This window comes from Fundulus heteroclitus, chromosome 12 (genome assembly GCF_011125445.2).
Source record: "Fundulus heteroclitus isolate FHET01 chromosome 12, MU-UCD_Fhet_4.1, whole genome shotgun sequence".
NCBI classification, from domain to species: domain Eukaryota; kingdom Metazoa; phylum Chordata; class Actinopteri; order Cyprinodontiformes; family Fundulidae; genus Fundulus; species Fundulus heteroclitus.
In genome coordinates, this window is record NC_046372.1 from 38,737,726 (window position 1) to 38,763,043 (window position 25,318).

Below are 25,318 nucleotides of genomic sequence, written 5' to 3' on the forward strand. Positions count from 1 at the left end.
TTACGTAGTGAGACAAGGGTCCGTCTTTCTTAGTCACTTTGTAAAAAAGGAAATACAAAAGCGATGGTACCCTTAGAGGAGGGCACATGTGGGGTGATCTTTAAAAGACAAGAAAATGTTTTTGGTTTTTTTAAGTTAGAACTGTGGCAGACATTTAAGTAATTTCCCTCTGGGATTATTAAAGTATGTCTGATTCTTATAGCTGGACCAGGATCCAAGGTTCTCTGGCTCCTCAACACAGTGAGCGGGGCAGAAAAGGAGGCAAAACAGTCTCCAAACCTCAGTTTAGAGCAGCTCTGTGTCGCCAGAGCAACCACCGGACGCTTTCCACATGCACGCATCGTGGTTGTTTGGAGTCCCCCACCACCACCACCACCTCCACAACCACCTTCAACAAATAAATGTATATTCAAATTACAGGTTGGGATTTTCTACATTCTTCAGTGTGAGATTATGCTACTGCAATAAAAGATGAATGTCATTTAAAGCTTTTTAGCGACTTTTACTGGGGGCCGTAAATTTGTCCGCGCCGCTAAGACAATAATTAGTGTAACAACTCATGGTTAAAACCTACCCAGATAAACAGTTCCTGACATAATTTCAGAAAAAAATTAGTATTAAGTGTTGAAAATCAGCGTAAAATAGAGAAATATACAGTCATTTTACAGCTTGAAACAGGCATGTTGGAGACCTAACTAGTCTTCTCTCAGTGATCCTTTGGGAGAGGACAATAAACTAAATAAAATACAGCTAAAAACAGGAAAACAGCAGGAGAAAACATGACAAAAACAACAACAAAAAAAATACAGCATCTGAAAGTGTTGCTATAACATGTAGTGATACGCTTCTTCTTTTTTTTTCTCTGCAAAGTGATGGTTAAGGTGGAGTTTAGTGTGGTGTCAGTAATGTGGGCTGGGATGCGGCTGACACCGGGCGGGGAGGGGGGGGCGAAGGTTCAGCCACCCGAACACAGCAGGGGGAGACGTGGACTGGACAGAGACGGACCAGATCAGCTCCAGCGTAGCTTCAACTCCTTCCAGCTCTCAGTCTGCGGCTCTGCACTGACAAACAAAGCAGCTTGATTACTTCGCAGGCCGGCCGAGCTGCAGCCGTCTTACGGGCTGCACCTCGAGGAGTGGGAGCCAGCGCGGCGGACAGACTCACGCTCTCAGTGATAGCCGTTAGTGAAGGCGGTGGCAATCAAAGGGCCCTGTGGGAGCAAGCATGCCAGGTTACAGTTCACCGTTAGGCAGAATGCACACTCTGACCTGACCTGTCCTAACGTATCGGCTCATTAACACAGCTGCTGCGCTGGCACAAAAACACCCATGCTCACTGGTTGAAAAGGCGGTGGTGAGTGACAGAAACAAAAAGGGAAAAAAAATAAGAAAGCAGTCCAAAATTTAAATAAAGCCAAAAATATATAAAGCGCTTTGCGACGATTTCTCACTTTACGACCACAGACTTATTTTGGTGGACCTGTATTTGACAGAGCAACAGAGCTCTGAATGCCTGAATTAGAAAAAAAAGAGATGGTTTTCCAAAACCTTAACAAACTAGAAATCTAAAACGCTCTAAAAAGTGGTACACTATATCCGCAGTGGATCCGTTTCTATGTCTCTGGCCTCAGAGATTTATTCCAGAACTTTAGTGAACGACCCAAGAACACAGCAGGCATCATCAGGATTAAATGATGATTGACCTATCAAGCAATATCCTATCTGACAGTAATGGAAACATTAGAGTACAACTGTAAACCTACCAAGACACGGACGGCCACCTGAACTGACAGAGCAATGGCAGCCGTGAGAAGACCTGCTTAGGGTCTGATACCAGCTGTATAAGTGCTCTGGTCAGACGGGACCAAGGTCGAGTTTATTGGCCCTACATGCAAAAAAACAAACATTACCCTGAACAGTTAACCACGATGGCTGCTACAAGTCAAAAGTTTATTGTCCAGCAGGACAATAGCCTTAAACATAAAGCCTGCGCTACAATGGGTTTAGATCAGAGCATATTTATGTGGATTGGTCTAGTCAAAGTCCAGACCCAGGGTTCCCACAGTCCTCAGACAATCTCCATCAGATCTGATTGAGTTTCAGCTATTTTTGTATAGACGAATGGGCAAAGACTTTGGACATACCCCAAAAAGATTTAAAGCTGCAGATGCAGAGAAAGGTGGTTCCGCAAAGTTTTTGAGCTCAATACGAATCCATGCCGCACCCTTTGAATATTTATTTCTAACAAAAATTAGAAAACCATGAATCATTTTCCTTCCGCCTCACGACAACACAACACTTTGTGTTAGTCTATCAAATAAGATCCCGATAAAACACATTGTCTGTGGTGATACCATGTTAAAATGTGAAAAGGTTCAAAGGGCATGAATGCGCTGCAGACATCCATTTCATCTTCTAGTGCTAGCAAGCGTTTTTCAAAATGCCCCTACTTTCTTTTTATGGCAGAAAATTAGAACCAGCGCTGCTTATTTCCATCCCTTCAGCAGCGAACAGTGTTTGCTCAGCCACAGCCGCGCTCTGTTAGGTCTGTTAAGCCGGGCAGCAGCCTGCAGGGCTGAAGAGCGATACCACCTCAGGGCCAGACGCTGCAGGTTCTCCATAAAAAGGGCCACACCAGGCTGTCTCACCACAACCTTTCAACAATTTGGATATGTCCAACAAGCTGTCCTCCATATACATGTTTTAAAGTCACAAAGGGTCATGAGAAAAATAAAAGATAAAAAAAAAATCAGGAGGAACAAATTCTGCTTATTAACGTCTAAGCATAACAATGTCCAGTTAGTGTGGCTCTACTTTGGTATTTGATGGTTCAGGTTGGATCTAATGAAACAGATCACAACATTAATGTCTCGCTGTAAGGCAATCTTTTTATTTTCCAGGTGGTAGAATTACAGATTTGCTCATCAAATTAGGTAAACAAGAGCATAAAAATACACAAGAATTCCATGTTTGTAGGGGGTGTTTGCGTGTGTAACACCAATTATCTATGACCTGCTTAACCTATTTATTTTTTAACCACAAAATAGTTGCAGACATATTAACAGAGGTATAATGAATCAGTTGTTACCCTGTTACCGTCATTTATGATCATCCCACGTTTTGGCTTACAGTTACCTACATTTACGTGCATACAGACACACTTTAGATGAGCTAATCTAAGAAACGATATACAGCAAGACATTTTTGGAAGTCCAATATATTTGGTCATCGTGAACCTTTTTTAGAGCAGAAAACCACCATTCAGGACAACTCACCCCCAAACTGTGGCTGAAGCCGGTGCTCGGGGCTGGGCTCGCAGCGCTGAGGTAGCTGCTGACAGCCGACTCCTGGCTGGCCGTTCCGTACAGGTCTGCCATCGGACCCGGGCTGCTAGTTCCTAAAAATCCTGCTGTGCGAGAAGGGGTGGAGCCTGAAAGGAAGATGAAACAGTTTCACAGATGGACTGCCTCTGCAACCTTCATTTGAGTTTTCTATAGGAGGGAAGAATGAAATAAACTGTCTGCCATCTAAACCAGAGCTGAGCGAGAGCTTTGACTGGAGTAATGGAGAAGGAAACACTTCTGAATACGTACATTTTTGTACCACTATGGAGCAAAGGTGTGTTGTAAAATATGACTTTCGCATTCATCTAAAGCAGGGGTCACCAAGCTTTTTGAAACTGTGTCATACGAAGGGCTACCTGTACTGACCTTAACTTTGCTTTTGTCATTTTTAAATCTATACAAACACAAAGGAATTGTGATTAAAAAGGAAGCACAATACAATAAAATACTATTTTAGATGCAGCTCACTGGTGGGTGGTGCTATTTTTTAAGCGGGCCCGAGGGCCCCACATGTGGTACTTGGGGGCTACCATGTTGGTGACTCCTGATCTGTCGTTCAGATGAGGGCAAATAACAGCGCCGTGTACAGGCTCAAACCCGTTAAACAATACAGTCGCCTGAAAAAGGAATCATACTCCCTGAACCACTTGACATTTTCTACGGGCCACAACAGATTTCAATGTATTTATATGGATAAGTGCAAACAATGATACATTGTTTCCAAAATTGTTTACAAAAGAAAAGTGTGAGACAGACATGCATTTAGCCTTTTTTAATCTGAAACTCCTACATGAAATGCAGTGCATCTATTTGCCTCCACTTTTCTTTGCAATTACAGCTGCAAGCCCTTTGGGGGTGCGTCTGCATTAGTGTTGCACATCTGGAGACTGAGGTTTTAGCTCATTGGTCTTTACGGAACAGCCCAAGCTCAGTCAATTTTCATGTTTTACTGAAGATTTTCAACTGGGTTCAGCTCTGGACTTTGACTAGGCCATTCTAACACATGACTATACTTTTATCTAAACCATTTCATAGTAGCCCTGGTTGTTAAGTTTAGGGCTGTTATCTTACTAGAAAGTAAACGTCCAGCCCAGTCTTAGGTCTTTTTGCAGCCTCTAACAGGTTTTCTTTCAGGATTGTCCTCTATTGAGCTCCATCCATCTTTCCATTAACGCTGACCAGCTTTCTTGTTGCTGCTGAAGGTAAGCAACCCCACAGCCTGATGCTACCACCACCACATCTAAATGAGGGGTTGTGTGTGCACTGTGCAGGGGGATGTATAGTGCTAGCTGCCCCCCATTCATAGCATTTTATGTGGAGGTCAAGTGTTCAAGTTTGGTCTCATCTGTCCAGAGCACCTTCTACCACATCTTTCTTTTAGTGCCAGCTCCTTTAGTGCCAGGCTTAGACATCCTGTCTGTAAAAAGGAGCGTTACCGCAGATCATTCATTCCTGCTGCTACCAGATTATACAATGCTGCACTATAACTGTAACCATAACTATAATAAGTTATGTGCAATAATCTATTTCATACACTGTGCTATAACCTGTGCAATAATCCTGAAAGAAGCTACTTCTGCTGCTATCACCACGTGAAAATATGTCAACACATATGTATATACATATATGCATATCACAGTGAATGTACATATGACATCATCTGCCTACTTCAATTTCGCCTGTATTTTTTATTCTTATATATTTGTTTTCTATTTTTTTTCCCTCATTATCTTTTTGATCCACTGTATATATGAAGATACACTGTATATAACCGATGCACCTTTTCCTACTTTGGCACCTGCTTCTGACTATTGAGCCGATGTGACAAGTAAATTTCTCCAATGTGAGATCAATAAAGACTATCTTATCTTATCCTCTACTTTTTATGGCTATCAGTGGTGACACGTCCACAATTTTGTCCCTGACCTGTCTGCTGTGCTTGGTCTTCTTGATGCTGCATGTTCACTTTTGTTCTCTAAAACAAACACCTCTCACCACAGGACAGCTGGATTTATAATGAGATTAAAGCAGGTGGAATGTATTTACCAAATAGTTGATTTCTGAAGGTTACAACCTCTGCTGGCAGTGGGTTTTATTTGGAGATGTTGGAGTAAAAGGTCGAAGAAAAATGAACATTTTTTATTTGTATGATTTTTCTTCCTCCACTTACTAATTACACAATACTACATGGTGGTCCGTCACATAAGATCCCAACAAAACACTTTTAAGTTTGTTTTTCTAACATGAAAGAATGTCAAAAGGTTCAAAGGGTGCAGATCTTTTTGTAAGGCGCTGTAGTTGCACCTCTGTTACAGGAAATACAATGTTGTACCTCTAACGACTGCCGCTGCTGCCGCCGCCGCTGCCATTGGTCCATACGCTGTGAGAGGAATGGCTGAAAAGGCGCATATGGAAAGATTCAGGTTATACATCTTGGTTCTGAAGAACCTGACGGGCAACTGCAGCATAAGCCCACGGATCTCCCTCCGGCGACCACAGAAACCCATTTTTAAATCACTCTACAGTAACGGTCAGCAATCCTGCCTTCAGATGGAAACCGAGGAGGATTGACAAACACAAACATGCAAACCAGAAGTGATCAGGTGATGGTGCCAACATGTGGAGTAGCAGACTGAGAAGGTGCTGCTTGTAAAGTCCAGAGGAGGGACTGACTGACCTGTGAGCTCAGGGGGGTGGGGTGAAGTCAGAAGGGGAGTCCTCTCTAAGTGGAACTCTAAAACAGAAACATCAGAGTGCTGTTGAGAGACACACCGCCGACAACACGCCAGCATGGACAACACACGCACACGTTAAGGCAGGGGAGACGCCTCGGAGGGGAGGAGCTAAACAGACAGGGCTTCAGGAATGCAAAAAGCAATTAAAAGGATGGAAAGACTCTTCACTTCCAACAAAAAAAAAAAAAAAGAGGCAAAAAAGAAAAATTTGGTTACAAATGTGTCACCCGAGCTAGTGACTCTAATCAAAGTGAGTGATTTCATATTTAAAAAGCAAGAGTTCTAATTTTCTGTGGCGGAAATCTAATTTTAGGGTTATTTCCCAGATGATCAGCACACGTTCTACAGTAACACACGGCCATGCCAGCATGCGCACACACACAAACACCGCCATGAGCTAAGCAACGCCACTCCCTGATATTTACAAGCAGCCATTTACGCTCACAGTGTTTCATCTGTGGAGACATGTTTGTATTTGTCACAGTGTGTCTGCTGCAAGTTCGATATGAAGCTGCTCTTGCTGTTCAAAATCTAAAATGCCACCCCGCTGTGCTAAGATCTGGGAGGCGATGTCATTCAATTATTGCCCTAAAAGCCGTTTTGTTTACTTAGCATCTGGTCTTGATGACCAGAAATGGCCTCAGGTGTCATTGGAAAAGCTTGCATTACAAGCGTGTGTGCACAAAACATGATCCTATAGTCAGAATGCAGGTTATCTAAATACAAAGACAACCAAAGAGCAATGTTGGCATCTGAACAAAACAAAGTGTTTGTGCTGTCTTCAAATTGTGCATTTAGGATAAGAATGAATCTGCTGCTGGGAGAACGTCACAGGTTAGAGATGCACCCAGAAATCAGCTGGTGACCAGATTCAGATGATTTTCAGCTCCCACAGTCCTGAACACACCAGAGGCTGGTCCATCGTAAACTCAAAAAGTCCAATTCTTCCCCGATCAGTGAACTCACCACGCTAAGCGCTACCAGCTCAACAACATTCTTCAGAGTGAAAGCTGTTGCTCAAAGACTCAAATTAGGGAAATTATTATGAGATTAAAGTTAAGTCCATTGAAGCACAGATATTTAGAAAGATATATTAATAGAACCTATATTTTCGAAGACTTTTTTGCTGTTTATTCAGGCTGTGATAGAGTGTGAGAGAGAGCGTGATTTAAAGCAGATAACAGGAAGGGTGAACATATTACAGCCACAAGCCTGCTAGAAATATTGGCCTCCTTTTGGAAATCTTGGAGTCTAAAGCATATAAAGCAAACACAATCCCTGACATAAGATGCTAACAGCCGTTTAAAGTGTTAGATCTGAAATAATTTGCTTTTGATTTTAGTAAAACGGATTTACGGCGGCTGTTCTGTCACACGTACGATGTGACGGCACCTCTCCCATAAGTCATAATATAAATCATTCATGACTGCTAACAGCAGCAATGCTACAAAAAGAGTTTTGAATGTGGTTCTTAATGTTATAGTGCTTAAAGAGGAATATCTTAACTGTATCGAGAAGTCAAAGAGTTAAACTTATATTCTCAATGAGGTTCTGATCGGTGCATCTCTATTACACGTGTTTAAACCAAGACAATATGCTGGTTCATTTGGTTCCAGTAGAAGACAGCAGCTTCTACTTCTCAACTAGGAGACGCAATGAAACCACAGTCTGGTGTCTAGCAGGACTAAATAAATGTTTTACGTTCACATGTTCAAACAGTAAAATCAATCCATTGCTCTGACCTTGCTTTGCTCCTTTTATTTTTGTCATAATGACTGCATACCTCCTTTACAGTGGTAGATACTGGGAAATGTTTAGAGCTTCGTTGAATGACATTGTTGGGGTTAATTGCCACATTCGCTGTCATTGAACATACCCTGAATCACAATCATCTGTGTTCTGGAGCAGCAGGTTGCTTAATAATCCACTTATACACAACAACAGCTATTGTTGGTGGGGTTTTTTTGTTTTTCTTTTTACATAAACCAATTTCTCAAGTACCGGTTTTAGTTTGAACTCTCCGATATATACTATATAATGTTTAATTTTTTTGTTATTTCTTAGTTATTACAAGATGGAAAAGTGTGTGAGCGTGCTGCGATTACCAGGGAACTGATAGGTGTATCCAGGAGTGATGCCCGCGTAGCTCCGACTGGTGTAAGTGGCGGTCTGGAAGCCGGGATAACCTGCGGGGCAGAAGATTAGGGTAAATACCTTCGAAAAACTCCAAAAAAACACAAGAGAGAAACACACACTAAAGACTGATAGGACCTGTTGACTCAACACTGAGGCCTTTAAAAAGAGTCTGTGACATGGGATGTAATTCTACACTTATGCTCTGGTTTTCCTTCCAGGAACAATAACGAGAAGCTCACCGGTTTAGGCTTCGCTTTCACTCTCGGCTGAACGCGCAAAAACGATTTACAACATCAGTGGGCTCAACAAGTTATTCTTGTTTTCTCCAAACTGTGAGCAGGTATGGCGTTTTGCTAATTTGCTAATTAATAAATGAACTAAGGGACAGAGGGTAGTTCTCGGTCTGAACAGTAGGTGGTAGCATTGGCATGGCGAGTTCAGTTTCTGGCTCTTAAACTTGTCACAAGTACTGTACAAGCAAAGAACAAAACTATGACTGCAGAAAAAAAAAACAGTCAAAACAAAGAAGCAGCAAAAGGCATTTAGGAGCATCCGTAAAAAGTTTTAGGAAAAGCCCCTCTTATGTAAGCCTTAATTTGTAGTAAAACAATCAATTAATGGTCTTAATGAGCGAGTTAAGGTGTGCAAAAAAAAAAAAAAAAAGGAAGAGCAAGGTGAAATAACTGCAATATATATATATACACAGTGTCTTGCAACAATGCTTATTACATTTGACCTTTTTCACATTTTGTCCCATTGGAAACAGTTTACTTCAATGTATGCTTCCTTTGGATTTTAGGGGAAAGATCAGCACATATTCACATAATTCCAGGGGGAAGGGAAAAAGGAAATATGGCTCTCAACATTTTTTCACAGCTGGAAAGCACAAACGTAACGCGTGCAGACGTATCCATCCCCCTTTAGTAAATACTTTGCTTGCTCATGCTGATCGTCCTGCTGGAAGGTAAATCTCTGCCCCAGTTTCAAGTGTTTTGAGGCCTCTAACGAGTTTTCTTTCATGATCGCCCTACATTCAGCTCCCTCTCAGCTCTGACCTGCTTCCATATCCCTACTGAAGGAAAGCCTTCCCTCAGCATGACGCTGCCACCACCATGTTATACTGTGGGGCTGGTGGGTTTTAAGTGGTGAGCAGTGTTCATTTTCCACAAAACTATGTTGTTTTCCTTTCACTGGTTCATCCTATAACATTTCTAATAAACATTTAGGACACTTCTATCCTCTTAAAAATAATCTAGCCTCAATGCTAAGCAGTGACGAGCTCCTAAAGGCAGCAGCGGACATCGCCGGCCAGCTCCCCATGAGACGCCGTGCAACCTTTAAGGCAGCGGATACTTCGGCGCGGCAGCCGCAGCGGCCGGCCTGTTGCGATCGATAGAAACTCACCCAGCATGCCGATTCCGAGCATGAAGGCGTCCATCCCGTAGGGCATCACGCGAGAGCGCCCCCTGGCTGAGCCCGTGGGGGACATCACCTCCTTGGGTTGAGCCTTCTTGCACTCCACCTGTTCAGAGGACGGGAATTAAATCGGCGCCGCCCGTATTCTGCTCCGCGGCGTGCTGCCGTCCAAGCCGCTCACCATTTTGTTGTTGATTTCGTGGAAGTGGATCTCGCAAACCTTCTCAACCACATCCTCGTTCTCGAATGTCACAAATCCGAACCCTGTAACAAGAACAAGAACTCGTAAAATAAAAGGAAAAAAAAAAAACTCAGACGGTAGGCCGTTCTGTACTGTACAAGAGCTAATAGCTTGCAGTAATTAGTGCTGTAATAGCCGCTTAACACGTTTGCCCCCCTCCCCCACTTTCAACGCTGCTATTTTGCACTCATCCTTGACCCCCTCCCACCCCTACCCCCCCCTCCTTCCTAGACAGAAGGACTGGGCAAAGCTGGTAGGCTGTCATAATCGATCAATCCCAGGGTGGGGAGGAGGTGCTTAAGGAGGCTTTATCCTGATCCTGATTAACGGACTGGCTAATTAGACTAGCCCCGTTTGTCTCTTCCAGCTCAGCCCACAGGAAGGAGACTCTTTTGGGGGGGGGGGGGGGGGATCAATAACCACCCAGGAAGGGCTGGAGGAAGAGTGGTAAATCGAGAACAACAAGGAGCAAAGGAGAAAGAAGCGAACAGAGAGGCGGGTCGGTCTGGTCTCACCTCTGTGCCTGTTTGTGGTCTTGTCGAACATGAGCATGGCATCGTCAACCTGAGGGGAGACAAACAACACAGGTTTTTAAGCGCGGCGCTCGGCGCTGCCACGCGGCATATTGCCTGACCTCAGCCCTTCTCAAGTTCTGCAGGGCGGCTCAGCAACAGATGGACAGAAAGGAGGAAGGAGGGGGGAGGAGGCAAGAGACAGGTTACAAAGTGGTGGTGGTGTGTGGTGGGGTGGGGGGGGGTAAAGACGGGGAAAAATATGTGTTCACAACAGGTTCTGATATGTTTGCTTAAAAGTAGCATAAAAAGTTGGAAGCAGTGTAGTAAACAGTTTCTCTATCAGAGGACCCCCAACATGTGCCTCTTTGCTCTCCTCCAAAGTTTTACATTTCCATGGCAACTCCAAAAAAAAAAGGGTCCTGTAGAGAAAAGAAATGAGAGAAAAAAAAAAAAAAACTTCAACCACCATCAAATATGCTTTTATGAAAGTTGGTAGAGTGCCAGAGAGACGACGAGGGCCGCAAAGAGAGAAAACAGGCAGCCAGTCAGAGGCAGAAAGGTGAATCCTGCAGGCAGGTGGAGACTCGATGAGAGCGCAGAGGGCTGATAGCGAGAGGAATGGCAACAGGTGGAGATATGGTGAAAGAGAGCACAGAGAGAGAGAGAGAGAGAGAGAGAGAGAGAGAGAGAGGGAGTCCTGTAAGAGAGGGAAAGACTGGGTCAAAGAGGAGAGGGAAGGAAAAAAGTGAAGAAACAAAGGCAGAGGGAGAACAAAGAGGCCTGCAGGCTTTGTTTGTTGGCACAGTCAGCCAAAAGTCCTCCTCCTCTTCTCCCTTTGACCTCTCCCTTCGGCCCGGCCTCCCTTTATGGAGCAAAGACACAGGTGTCTATTCAACACACACACACACACACACACACACACACACACACACACTCAGAGAGTTTCTTGTGTCAGAGCTGACCCACTCTTTCTGCTTACATGTTTAAACCTCAGGCTCAATGCGGAGGTACTTGTAAACATTTGGTAAATTCATCTGGGCTCATGCTCTATATTAAGTTTACTGGATAAGTTCCCCAAAATAATCTGTCACAGTCACATAATAGTGTCAGTGATAGGACGGTGTGTGTGTCTGTGTGTGTGTGTGTGTGAACCCCTGAGGGCGATTTGCCCAGAGAAAGGTCAAAGGTGCCGGTGTGAAAGGGGACCTTTCAGGCTGTGTCTCAAGCCAACGTTTGCTTCCATCCCGAAGGTTTTCGCTCATTGGATGCAACTTTAATGTTTCCCGCTATTTTTGACGCACCTTCTGATTCGGCGGCAGAGAAAGGTCGTCAGGATTTAGGGCAATCAAAACTCCAGAGGTGTGTGGGCCTTCGGCGTAATGTCTGAGGCACGCTTGCCAGGGGAGCGGTAACCTAACTAAGCATAAATCCAACCTAACAAGGTTTAGGCGCCGTCTCCGGCAAAGTCGCAACACGAGCTCATGACAAATCTCCCCGAAGGACACGAGCAAACAGCAGCAGCGGTAAAGGCCGCAAATGAGAGTCAATTCCACATCACCGGCCATTTTTGATTCTTCGAACGGCACCCGGCCAAACAATATTCCCCCTCATCCCCCCCTTTTTTCTTTTTTTTTCCCTCCCCACCTCTCATCTTCCCTGTTATCCGCTGCCCATCCCTCTCCGCGCTCCTTTGTCCTCACCAGGACGGGACACAAAAGGTCCAGTGAGGCAGTCTAATCAGGAACTTCCATGGATGGCTGCAGCCCACATTTCACCGGCCATCCCCTCGGTATCCCTCTCGGCAAAAATTCATCTAGGTGTTATGATTGAGGAGGGAGCGCGGAGAAGCTCGAGGCCACGGCTTCTGGCGGGGAAAATAAAGTGGCGCGGCACGGCGGCCGGAAAAGCGCTGGTGCCTAGAAGCGGCCCCAGCCACCTTGCCGTTCAGAAAGTTCGAAAGACTTTTTTTTTTTTTTTTTTTTTTTTGGCAGACTTTTGGTCAAATTTATCAGCATATCACCAACGAGGAAGGGTGTCCCGTCGCGATCAGACGATTTATTTATGGGAAGGAAGAACAGTTTGGAGAGGAGTCTCCCGTATGCAGATAACTTCTGAGCAAGCTAGAAAAAAAAAATATTTGCATTGCTTTGTTTTGGGGTATAATGGCCCTGGTTGCCCCCGACACACAGCCGCCCTATCTTTGCCCCAGTTCCCTCTCCTACGCCTCCAGAGTAAGGCCCTCCCCTCCCCGGAGCCTTTGTGAGCCCGTCGTCTATTCTCTGCCTCGCGCCTTCCGCGGCTGAACTAAATTTCGATGTGAAATTTTGAAAAAGTTTGGACGGAAACTGTGATTTCGGGGGAAAACACGAATTGGGGATTCTGAGCGATTCGGGTTTAATCGTTCTCAACGCGGATGAATCGACTCGCGTCTAGTGTTTCAAAGCCACCCCTCGCTCGCCCAGCAGAGTGATCCTAACACCCGCCTCATCCCTTCTCCTTCAGAACAAAAAGCCCCTTACCCACAGAATTACTTGGGGACAATGGGCGAGCCAGGTCACCACGGTAACGGGCCAGAAGGGGGTTGTGGGTAGTAGCAGCTGTTACATCAGATTAATTCAGATTCTGATAATCCCCCCACTTCTTCTTCACCATCACCACACACTCTGTACAAAACTTTCCAAGAACCCCCCGAAACCCCCCCTTCCCTCCCCGCTGCTCCCTCTTGCAGTCCCCCCCAACCCCTAAGTTTGCCCGTCGCCTCATTACTTTTTCCTTTCCCTCCTTTCGCACCCTCTTCGTCCTCGCAGTAACTCCTTCGTCTCCAGGCAGCCGCTCGGCTCAAAGTGAAGTTTTTCTCCCAAAAACCTGCCAAATTGGTGGGATGTTGTGCTTTCCACTTTCTAAGCTGTTGATTTGTTTCTGTACTGATGCCTCAGAGAAACACTGACAAATTGTTTTTTTTTTCTCCCCTCATTCTGGTATTTTGAAACAACCGCAGTTTTAAAAGACGTCGAAACGATGTCCCTCACCTTGCCAAACTGATCAAAGTATTGCTTCACGTCTTCGATAGTTGTGTTGACCGACAGGCCGCCCACAAAGATCTTCTTGGTTCGAGTCACCAGCTGAAAAGAAAAACGCAAGACGATAAATCACAAGCTAAGGTCGTTGAAAGTAGGAGATTTCAGCCGGAGTTCATAACGTAGGTTAAAACACGTTTTTAAAATTCAATAAGAAATATTTCAGTAGAAAACTGTTAACATGGCAAGGCACTCACAGTTGTCAGATTTTAGTTTATATATGTTTCTTTAGCAGTGTGTGACAGGATAGGGCTATTCCACTTCTTTTTTTCAGCATCTAGACTAACTTAGGTCAGATGTTTCTCAGAATCAATACCGCTTAGACTTGTCAAATTAGGACTAAACACAGGGCCTTTAAAAGACACCTTTCTCCATCTATAACTTTGAAAAAACAGATGCTTTAAAGCTTTGTTTCTTGGCATCTAAATCAGACTGAATTTAAAAAAAATAAAAGTTCCAGTTATGTAGAATCCTAGAAAGCAGCGAGGATGATGGTTAAATTGTTAAACTCGATTTGTGATTTGGCAAATCTAAGGCAACTAACTTAATTTATAATTAATGTAAAATGTATATTGTTTTTAGAAAGTTTGAGTCTTATCTTTTAAAAATAGAATAAAATCTGAAAACTCAAACCTTTTTTCATTTCTATTGTTATACCTACTCAGATCTGGAAAATTATAGGAGCATATCCAAACTTTTCCGGACAGCGTAGAAACCCTAAATAAAAATGATTTTACTGTGGTCTTTGCTGGACTGTGACTTTGTGGTATTTTGTAACAAACTGCATCCTTAAATGGGACAACATGGTATTACTTCTATCTCTGCTGATGTGACAAACAGAGCACAAGAGTTCAAGATCTTGACCTACTGCTACTATTCCACTGTAATGTGCTTTCCTCTGTAATGCTTTTTTTTCTTATGTTTTGTTCATATACAGCACTTTGACTTTTGACTGAACTGCGTTATACAACTAAACTTTCCTTGCCTTATAAAAGATATATTACTGAAGATTTTTTGTAATCTATACATTAAATCTAGACTTTTTAGTTTGACAAAGTGTCAAAACACTAACTTCTTATTTTCCTTGGTTATAACTATGATGTATGTTTGAAGTATCATTTCTCTGAGTCACCACTGAAAATGGGAAAGACAAGGTAATGTCATTTAAATTAATGGCAGATATGTATATTTATAAATCTAGCCCTCGCCCAAAGAATGTGCAAGCAACAATAAACCCTAGTAAGTTAATTCAATATAAAAGGTAAATTCATTTGGCCTTATGTTAGAAGCAGGGCAGTGTAGTCCAGCTACTCGGTCCAGCTCTCCCTCTCTGGGGCGAGCTGTGTACGGTGACCAGATTTGATTTCTCTAATGAAAATCGGGGACGTCTCTGATTTTGGTAAGCACAGAATCTCTGCCTACGGGGTTGGTTTGTTTGGTTGGAACTGCAACACTGACGGGGCGGGGAAGGTGCGTTCGCCAAAGCCCTACTATGTCGGGACAGTGGCAAGACCGGGTAAATACCTCTTGTTGCGCTAAAGTTTTTTTATTCCATCAGGATACACTAAAATTGGGGACATTTCCGGAGACAGCTTTTGTCATCCAAAAATGGGGAAATCGGGGACGTCTGGTCACCCTACCGTAGGGGCGGAGTGATATTACACACTAGGGAAGAATATGTAATGCGCCTTATAATCCGGTGCGCCTTATATGTTGACTAAGACACACATAGACACGTTAATTTACAGTGCGTCTTATTACCGGAGTGCCTTATAGTCCGAAAAATACGGTATGCGGTATTTGCACTGGTAAGACTCTTGAAATTCTTGACACATGCTAACCACCTAGAAATGATTTACAACAGGAGGGGGTGTTTCAACTCACCTTGGGCTGAGCTCTCCGAGGGAAAGCCACCTTTGGATCAATCTAGAAGAGAAGACAGAGAAAAACAGGGAGCTGCTGAGCGGTGGCCCATGATACCAGTTCCTCTGATATAAGGGCCTCATGTTTCCCTCTTTAAATAGTTTGAAATAAGACAAAAAATCCATGTCATCCCGTTGCTTTGGCTTCCGACGTTTCTTTGGTCAAAAGCACCTGTTTGTTTAGACTCGTCGTGCTGGTATGAAAAGATGACACCATTGGTGAGTCTTTCAGGGCACGAAACTCTTTCTAGACGAAGATTACACATCACTTTTATGGAAAGCTCTAATAAACACAACATAAGTTACAACACAAGAGCTGACATTTTTACCGGGCGGCGGCGGCAAACATTCCTAGCTGTGCATTTAAAATAATTAGAATAATTGAATGAAGCTTCAATAGTTTTATTAAATGTACCAACAACATACTGCCTGACTAGAGAAGCATTACCATTTCCAGAAAAAAGGAAATATTGCCTTAATTTTTATTTTTTTTGGATTTATTAAATTCCAGTCAAAGTAATAATTTCTGAGACACAAATAAAAACAACCACAACTCCCTGGGTTGTTGAGTTAAGAAACTCGTATGCAATTAATGCTTCTTTGATTCACACAGCAAAGGCTTTAATTACTGAATATCTGTGAATGGTACAATCTTAATCTGACAGTGATGATTATAAATCTATAATAATTTGTGATTTCTAGCTAATCTTCAACCATTCCTCCCACAAGCTGCAGCAGAAAGCTAAACCGAAGTAAACTCAAAACCTTACTGGAAGTATGCAGAGTACAGCTGAGCGCAAAATGATTCGTTCCACTGGCAGACTACATTTTTAAAATGACTTTTATTCAATTAAGAAGTTTGTTTCTGATGGGAAATGAGCCAGCTAACCCAGATACTAAAACTTAATACCACGTGTGTTTTTATGTACACTTTATTGTGAAAGGGCATAATGAAAATCATTTATTCACTTCTCAATAATCAGTGGGGGGGAAAAAAAGAGATTTATTGGCATTACAGCAATGAAATCCTTATAATTGCTGAGCAGCTTTTTCTATGCTTTATGTTGTTGGATGTTTTATATTTGCTGATAAACGGCCAGTCTTTGAAGTTGGAAGGCCTCCTCGCCATGACCCTAATCTTTAACCCCCTGTACAGCTTCTCTTTCAGATTCAAGTCAGGACTCTGGCTGAGCCGCTCGAAACATTGAAATTATTTCAAATCAGAAGAAACATGTTGGTCAACTCAAAAGATTGCTTTAAACGTAAATCTGCCAGGGATGTGAATAATTTAGGGTTTAACCGTCAGTTTTACTTTAAACGTTACACACAGACAGATGTTTGGGAGGGGCAGAGGTCCGGCAATACTTGAACTCCAAGTAATTTTTTGTTATGTTTTTTTGTATGAAACAAATCCCTAAGTGACTAGTTTTGAATGTTTTATCCTGGTTTTTTGAAAGCTTTAACATACGATGGTGTCAAGTGGGACATTAATGAGAAGAAGCAGTGGATCTTTTTAACTCAGTATTAGGATGCTTTGTAAGCTTAAAGAATTTAAAGGAGATAGGTACAGATGCTGATTGGATGCATGAAGGTGGATTTTTTTTTATGTGCAATACTTTTACTGAATTTAAATGGTGGCCCCTCTATTAAAATCCTTTTTCACACCAATAATAATCTGTGTATCCACAGAACCTTTTAAATTGTTACGGGTAAAAAGTTAAATTCGCATTTTGTGATGTTCTCTCACCAAGGCGATTCTCAAACTGTTCAAACTTAGCTATTGAAATTATTATGATTATTATAAAACACAAACTGGCAACTGTAAAAAAAAAAAACGTTAATTGATTTTTCCTTCTTGATAAATGTGTTTCTTTTATACTAAGAGTAAAAATCTAACCAAGAATGATTGGTTGAGCTTTATAGAGCCATACACGTAATGTAAGGGCATATGTGCACACATGTCAGCGCTCAGGTGGATGGCCTGGGAGCGTCGGCTGGTCTCCTCATCACCACCGTGTGACATGTGACCTCATGGAATCTCACACGGGCACCACAATCACCAACGCACCTCACCTCCTCGGCGAGGAGGGCCCAGAGCGTGTCTGAGGGAGGGCGAGAGAAACCAGGGGCGAGGAGAAGAAGACGGGAGCTGTCAATCACGCCACGTTCATGTTTTTTTTTTCTTTTTTGTTGTTTTTTTTTGCTCGCTTGCCTCTCTGACGCCGGCGATGACAACAACAAGGACCGTCGGTTATTCTGCTCACTTTCAGGTGATCCGGACCGTCCTCTGCCCTGCGGCTCCTACTCATCGCTCCCGGAAAAGTGGACAATGAGGCTTTGTGTCAACTACCTAAACATGTCAATCTGAAAGTCACAACTTTGGAAAGCAGAGGTCCGTAGTAATGCGGAGAGGCCCGCAGATTGGAGAGAGAACCACACCATGCCATGAAGATGCAATCATAGACAGTGTGTAAAACTGGAATTTGAGACCTCTATATTAGTCTATGGCTGGTCTAATAGAGCTAGAGAACAACTAGACTACGCCACACTGTACTTCTGTTACACTAACAGACGGTGAGACAGTACAGCGCTATGATTAGTCCTTAACCATGAGAGGGTAGAGTTGAACTACAGCTAGAGCCTCTATGGTAAACCACATGCGTTTACCAGAGTGAGGGCAACAGTGATGGTTCTAAATAGAGCCGACGTCACCGCAAAATCTCAAAGAAGATATTTTCTCTCGTCTTACTTCTGTTCTAGAGAGCAGAGTGAAAAACCACTAGATGCTAATTACTTCAGGATCAGATGCAGAGTCTACTGTTTAGTCTCTATTGGTGGCTAGACTAGTCTGATAGTCACCTCCGGTCACCAACCCTTCCTGATGTCCAACACTCCTGTGCACACACACACACACACACACACACACACACACACACACACACACACAAACAGAAGTCAAACACGTGTGGCAGCACACATCACATTCGAGGGCTGGGGATAATGGTGGACATTAAACAGACACAATGAACTCTTGAATTATGTTAGTTTGCCGTGTGTGGGTCGGCAAAAAGTGCTGATCGTCGGCACATTTGCCTTCTGCCGTGCAGCGTTGAACCCTCGCCGTCGTCTCCATGTGTACTTACCCAGAACACGTAAACATAAACAATCAACATGAAATCGATTCGCTTTCCAACTTGGATGCGGCGCGGCGTGAAACATCCTTGCGAAAAAGATCGCAGCTCTTTACCTGGAGGCGAGTACGCAAAGGCCTCGAAACGTTTTTATGTCACGACAACAAACCTTTCGGACAAATCTGTTCGCTGTCGGGGTTGTGTGGAAGGAAAATTATGCATACTTTTAACATGCTTTTACAAAAATAAATAAGTAGTGTCGCATGTGTTTACATACAGGCCATTTACTCTAATATACCTACAAAAAAAATTTGTGCAACTAATTGCTTTCAGGAGTTAACTAATTAATACCTAGAATTAATCTGTGTGTTATTTAATCTGGGCAACAACAAATACACAATACAGCATTCCTCTGAAAGCTTCAGAGGCGTGCTGGAGAACATTGAGAACAAACAGCCTCCTGAAGACCAGAGAAAATCTGTGATTAGGACAACTATTAGTTTTACACTCCATAAATCTGGTTTTACATGGCAAAAAAAAGAAAAAGTCCTGTTTGCATGTAGGGGACAGAGGACTGGAGCAGAGGTTCACCTTCCACAGCCAACCTAAAGACGTACAGTCAGAACTACCGTGATCAAAGCATGTGTGCTTAAACTGAGAATCTGATGCAAGATTTAAAAATACGTGTCAAAGAAAACTCTCCCAGTTCAATCTAACTGAGTTTGGGCTATTTTGCAAAGGAGAAACGGCAAAAAAAATGTCCCTCCCCTAATAGGCAAAGCTGTTACAGACATTCAAACAGAAGTTTAAATTAAAGATTTAGAGTACACAAAACATTGAGAAAAAAAACTGTCCCTGTATTTCACTATATTGCTTCTGAGGTAAGTAAAGTCTCTGACGTCATTAAAGCCTTATTGTGTATATAGCCGTGTGGCAAGGTAACAGAGAAGAAGCTGCACCTAAGTCCAAGAGAGGTTTATGAAATCAGGGCAATCCTCTCTGACAGGCCGCATGCAACAGTTGGCCGACCGCGTTGTCTGCCACGGCCCGGGCTGATCGCAACGCAGCGCAACCTGTCGACTCGGCAGCAGCGCTCAACATCTTCCAGAACCAACTCAAGCTTGATGACTCCAATCCTATTAGTGAGGAGGAGAGCCATAGTAATCACAGATGGGGTCATCCCACACAACCACCCCCACTGGAAGCACTTTTTTTTTTCCATTCAGTTCAGTATGGAAAGAGATTTTTTTTTTTGGGGGGGGGGGGGGGGGGTAGGTTGCAGCAAATGGCCGAGGTGTCTTTGTGCTAAACTCCTAAGTGAGCAGCAAACTTTTGTCCTACAAAAGTTCAGCCTGTAACGGCCGTCCCTAACTTTGCAAACAGCGGGAAGCTGAGAGGACACCCAGAAGGGCGACAGGCTGCGCATTAGCTGCATAAATCACAGCAAAGCCCGCCGCGCCGCACTGGTCAGAACTGGTCCGCATCTGTCCTCCAACACAATAAGCACCAATAAATTCCTGTGCAGCACTGTACTTGCTCTTTAGCCTCGCGGCTCTGCAAAGCTCTTTTAATTCCAGCGTCGGAGTGGTTCACTCGGTCACAGCATGGCACATTCTTTCTGTTGCCACTGGAGAACTTTTCTCTCTCTCTCCTCTCTAACAGGATAACCTGCTCGCATGAGAGGGGGGGTGGGAGTGGGGTGGGAGGGGGGACACAGGGTGAGCGGTCTAAAGGACTACTCTGCTCACCGTCCTGCCCCTGTGATTGATCACTGAGCCCTCTCCTCAAAGAGCCGAGGCCGGCGCGGACCTCCCGGCGACACGTTACGCAGTCAACCAACAAGGAGTAGAACACGATTGTGAAGCAAAAGGAAAAACGGTGACATTTTTTTTTAACCTTTTCATTCCCAAATAAAACCTTAAAAAGGTGCGTTCAGACACCTTTACTCTGGAATACCTCCGAATAAAAGCCAGTGGCAGCTGTTAGCCACGCAGGGCACAAAGCAAACATGGGGGAAATTTGCTCCGGTCAGATGAAACCAGAACTCAACGCGTTAGCTTACATGCAAAACGTACGTCCACGTAGGGAAAACTACACTTTACCATCTGACCAATGCTCGCTAGGAAACACAGCGTTATGCCGTGGAGGACGCTTTTCTTCCGCCTGGACAGGCAAACGGGTCAAAGTTGATGGGAAGATGGACGAAGCTAATCACAGGGTAATCCTGGAAAAGAACCTGTTAGAGGCGGCTAAAGACTTGAGACTCAGGTGGAGGTTCACCTTCTTGTAAAACATAAAGCAGCCAGAGGGAAATCATGTTTCTATCAAAGCGCATTCACACTGAAATTTAATTTACGCTCAGACCTACATACATTTGGAAAAGGCACTTGAAAGGTAATGCTAACAGAAGATGTCTTGATTTTTATCTAATCGGACTAGGCTTGCTCTATACAAGAAGATTGGGCGAAAAGTTTGATCTACGCTTGGGAAAAGCTAATAGAGACGGATCCCAGAAGTATTAACTCAGAGGGCTGAACAGAAATGAATTTTATTAGCAAATAATAATAAAAAAAAAAAAACATGCATCCTTTACCTTCCACTACACATTTATGCACTACTTTGTGTTGGCCTACCACAGCTGCGTCCAAACCCTTAGCTATATAATCGAAACTTGAAACTAACACGTGGGCTGCCTTTTTACTTTTCTTATTATAAAAAGCACAATTGAATTGTGAATTTCTGGTATTTCTACCTGACTGACAATAAACTATACATGCAATATTTTAATATAACAAACAAATCATCCAAATGCATCAACGGCAGGCAGAACCTGGACAGAAGACATTCAACTTTTCAGCACTCCTAGAGACTCCAAGTACACAAGAAAATGTATTTACGGGCTAAAAAAAAAGTGGATTTGGATGTTAAACCTAAAATTTGTCATTTAAATAAAGCAAAAGTGCAGATTTTAACTTGCCAGTGAGGCAAGACCTTGCCCTAATAAGAATGTTAAACCTGTACATCGATCAACAAGGGCAGCAGGCGCGGTTTTGAGCCACATCACCCCCCCCCCCAACCCCCCGGGGGCCACTCTTCGGACAATTCAGCCTAATGCATAACAATCCCAATGAAACACACCGAAGTTTGTGGTTGGGATGCAACAAACCTTAGGTGGCAGGAGCCCTAGCGCAGAGACAGCACGCAGAAGTTTTTATTGTTCTGTGATTAAAGTGAGTGCGTCGGGGAGGGTGCACGCTCGGCACGGTGGCCTCTAGTGACTGCGTCTATAGTTTCCAAGAAATGATTGCAAACCATGTGTTGGTATCTTTTGTGACAGAGCTGCTCTTCATCTGGAAGCGGGAGAGAGAGGAGGAGGAGGAGGAGGAGGAGGGGGGGGGGGCATCTCTATGGTAATGAGCCCCATGGTGAGTTAGTGGCGTCCAACCATGATGGCGCTACTTGTCAGAGCTTTTCCTGCCTGCAGCAGACACTGGAGTAATGGATCAGTTAGAGCTGCTCTCCATCAAACAGCTTCCACCCTCCTCACTTTTCAGCCTCATCAAGAGAATCGCTCGTCTTTTTAAAAAAAAAAAAAAAAAACACGCTCCCACACCGAGCCGCTGATGGCATTTTCTACCAGGTTCCCCTTCCTCTCTGGCGTCCACTTGTCGCACCAAAGGCTCGTGAAGGTGAGTCGCCAAAAGCACAAAAAAAGGGGGAGAGCAGAAAATAGCCTCCCCTCATTTCAATACAGTGACCCGACCCGCAACCAATCACCACTCCCAACTCAGGAGGGAGGCGGGGGCAGTGGTCCCTATGGTGACCAACAGGCCACATTGTTCCCAGACCAGCCCACATTCATTACTGACAAAAAAGACACACAAGCACTTACACACACACACACACACAATCAGTCTGCAACACAGTCCATTAATACATTTAAGTTGCCGTTTGTGCAGGTGAAAGGGGCCTGAATGTGGCGCGCCGACTTTTTTTTTTTTTTTTTTTTTTTTCCACCGCCGTACTCGCAGCTTTACTCCGGCTGAGATCGACGGGAAGCTCGCAGGAGTTTGATTGTCGCTGCTTTCACACCTTGATGGTTTCAGGTTGCATTCGCTTGTTCCATTGAGGAACTTTTTGTTAGGTGAATTCCTCCCCTCAGGGGGACAGGAAAAAGAAAAAAAAAAAAAGAATATACAAGTCTGGGTTCAGTGTTCGGAGAGGCCAAATCAAAAGGCTGGCAGGGAATGCAACCCTGTCCTGCTTCCCTTGTTTCTATGGAAATTGACACTGGGTGACACTTTCTTGCCTTGTTTGGCAGAAGAGAGACGAGAGAGCACTTTCTCCCATGTGTCGGCTAATGACTTTATCATGTAAAGTGCTCCCATCTGAGGTGCGGCAGCAGATGCAAGCATAGGTCCGTGGCCCCGGACTGTGTATTAATGGCACAGGAGGAGGAGGAGGAGGAGGGGGACCCACTGGCACACTGGAACCCCTCAGTAAACACACTAAACATCGTAGCAAACTTGCACCTTTCTGGCAGATTACTGGAAAAATCCACTAATCAAACACTGAGCCATGGGATTAGGCAGTGCTGGGAAGTAAACACACAGAGAACTCACTGTTTTGGAGTCCAGCTCGTGTCTGCTCTGGGCCAAAACTTTGTCCACGCCGGCCTGGTCCACGAAGGTGACAAATCCGAAACCCCTGCAGACATTGGGGAGGAGGAGGGGGGGGGGGAGGGGGGGAGAGAAAGACGTTACTCGCGCAGGGTCACCGACGTCGACACGTGACGGTGCGTTATGGAGCAGGGAGGAATCGGCCGAGCTCAGATAAACTTTCAGCTCTTTCGACGGGGAGAAGCCGAGCCTCGCAGTTCCCTCACCTCGAGCGCTTGGTAACCGGATCTCGCATCACCATACACTCTTTCACCTCGCCGTACTTGCAGAAGTACTCCTTCAGACCCTCTGAGACAGAAACAGAAACGAGACGATGGGAAGAAGCAGACGTGCTGCGAACGAGGTCAACAAGTGGGACGTTTTTTTGGATTTTTTGTGCTTAAATATGGGGTCTTTTGCTGGGGTTCTCTCCATAATATTCAGAAAGAACCCTCACTTTAAAGATGGAGCAATCAGGCTATTTCTGGCTGATGCCGATTTCTGATTTTCCTCTGATCTGCTACCTCTCATAGTTTTCCTAAAAGCTACAACACATAAAAGAGGACAGCATGCGAAGGGTTTCCTAACAGAGGCGATGGGTTGGAATTCAACAGGAAATCAAATAATTTACTGCATTATCCAAACTTATCAATCAAAGCATATTTCCTTAGCTACAGATGCACCAATCAGGCTATCCTGGGCCGATGCCGATTTCCTTCCCCCCCCCCCCCCCACCCCCTCATATTTGAGGCACCAAACCCAATGTCCACTGAATCCAACTTTTTCTCCAAGGATATAACACATAAAAGAGCCGGCCCTTTAAAAATTGGCAGTAGTGGAGAATAAGGTACATGAAGGCATTCTCAGGTTACTTACATTTCTGCATCAACACATGAAACCTAAACCTTTCTCTGATTTTTTTTTTTTTTTTTTTTTTTTTTTTTTAAATCAAACTCAAAATTCACATGCTTTGTATGCTGGAAATGGAAATGGTTCTTCACATTGATGCATAAAATAAACTGGGGGAGGGAAAAAAAAATCAGTCTTTTAAGCTTTTGATCTGCTGATGCATTTATAGACTGAAAATTGTAGGTGGTGTTAGTTTTTTATGCATTCAATGAATAGTAAAATAAATTGGACTTTATAAAATTAAAATAAAAAGCTCAGATAATTACCAATGAGTGCAGACCAAGAGAAAATTGGCTGATCCCAAGTCTCCAGCCAAGTAATCTCTGCTTTAAATAAAACTTTTCAATGAGCTTATGTAGGTCATGCAGCCTGTGCCATTTCTCAATGGGGGGCGTTCATTCAACAGGACGTCTTAAATTTAAAGTTGAAAAGAACAAACCAAAACACAACTATAACCAAATCTAGGTTTCACAAAAAAAAAAAAATCACTGATTTCATTCAATCTGTGCGGTAACTGAAAAACATCACAGCGGCGTTTGAGCTGACCCGGAGGTGGAAAAAAAAAAAAAAAAAAAAAAAAAAAAAAGAGTTTACCTTGTGTTGTTTGCCAGCTGAGTCCACCTATGAACATTTTGCTGTGGAAAAAGTGAGAAAATATGCAGATTAAGAGTCAACAAAGGAGCATTCAGAGAGGCCGTGTACTTTCACAGCACTGGCACTAGTTGCTGCTGGGGGTTTTTCAGAGAGACCCTGGAGCTGCAGATGCATTTCCAGAGAGCCCCATCTGCGGTCAGATGAAGGCTCTCCGGGTGGAGGTGTGCGTGTGTGAGCGTCTGCCTGCGCACCTCCGCGGCTCTCACAGAAAAAGCTCCGTTTGTTCTCACAAAGTTTCAAAGACAAACTTTTGGGGGGTTTGTGTTTTCTCCGTTACCAGGGGTCGTGAGGGGAGTCCGTGACGGACAGGCTGCTCTGGCTCCCTTCCGTGTCCATGCCGAGTCCTCTCGGTGTGTGTGAGCCTGGGTGGGTTGGTGGGCGGGTTGGTGCGTCCTGGGCCGAGCCGAGCCGAGCCGAGCCGTGCGGGAGGACAGGCGGAGAGAGAGTGAGAGGAGCTGGGCGGGTTTGGCCCGGGGTGACAGAGAGGGGAGCGGGCCAGATGCAGACTGGGACAGACAGACTCCACCTCCTTCTCTCGGTCCCCGCTGCTGTCCCTCTCTCATCCCGCCACCGCTACCTCC

At 44.1% G+C, this 25,318-nt stretch overlaps 1 protein-coding gene across 3 annotated transcripts; it reads right to left on the reverse strand.

Annotated features, from left to right (window-relative positions):
* Positions 1–414: 414 nt before the first annotated feature.
* On the reverse strand, positions 415–25,318 carry msi1b (musashi RNA binding protein 1b). 3 transcript variants are annotated; one of them, XM_021310340.2, is made up of 15 exons: positions 25,015–25,318; positions 24,678–24,718; positions 23,402–23,483; positions 23,139–23,223; positions 15,348–15,389; positions 13,416–13,508; positions 10,387–10,435; positions 9,812–9,894; positions 9,619–9,736; positions 8,184–8,264; positions 6,021–6,077; positions 5,676–5,738; positions 3,275–3,429; positions 1,165–1,210; positions 415–1,056 (listed from the first exon to the last, which is right to left on the reverse strand). In XM_021310340.2, the coding sequence occupies exons 1-14, from the start codon at positions 25,071–25,073 to the stop codon at positions 1,169–1,171; spliced, it is 1,050 nt and encodes a 349-aa protein (XP_021166015.1). In that variant the 5' UTR covers positions 25,074–25,318; the 3' UTR covers positions 415–1,056; positions 1,165–1,168. The 3 variants fall into 3 exon arrangements, with proteins under 3 accessions (XP_021166015.1, XP_012707560.1, XP_012707561.1); XM_012852106.3 differs by having other exon boundaries at positions 415–1,061; XM_012852107.3 differs by lacking the exon at positions 6,021–6,077 and having other exon boundaries at positions 415–1,061.

Excerpts from the sequence above, each read along its gene's own strand:
- msi1b (XM_021310340.2), bottom strand. The coding sequence starts at position 25,073 with ATGGACACGGAAGGGAGCCAGAGCAGCCTGTCCGTCACGGACTCCCCT. Across the intron at positions 9,737-9,811 it reads ACGAAATCAACAACAAAATG|GTGGAGTGCAAGAAGGCTCA; the intron begins GTGAGCGGCTTG and ends TCCTCTGAACAG. Across the intron at positions 8,265-9,618 it reads GCTCGGAATCGGCATGCTGG|GTTATCCCGGCTTCCAGACC; the intron begins GTGAGTTTCTAT and ends TCTGCCCCGCAG.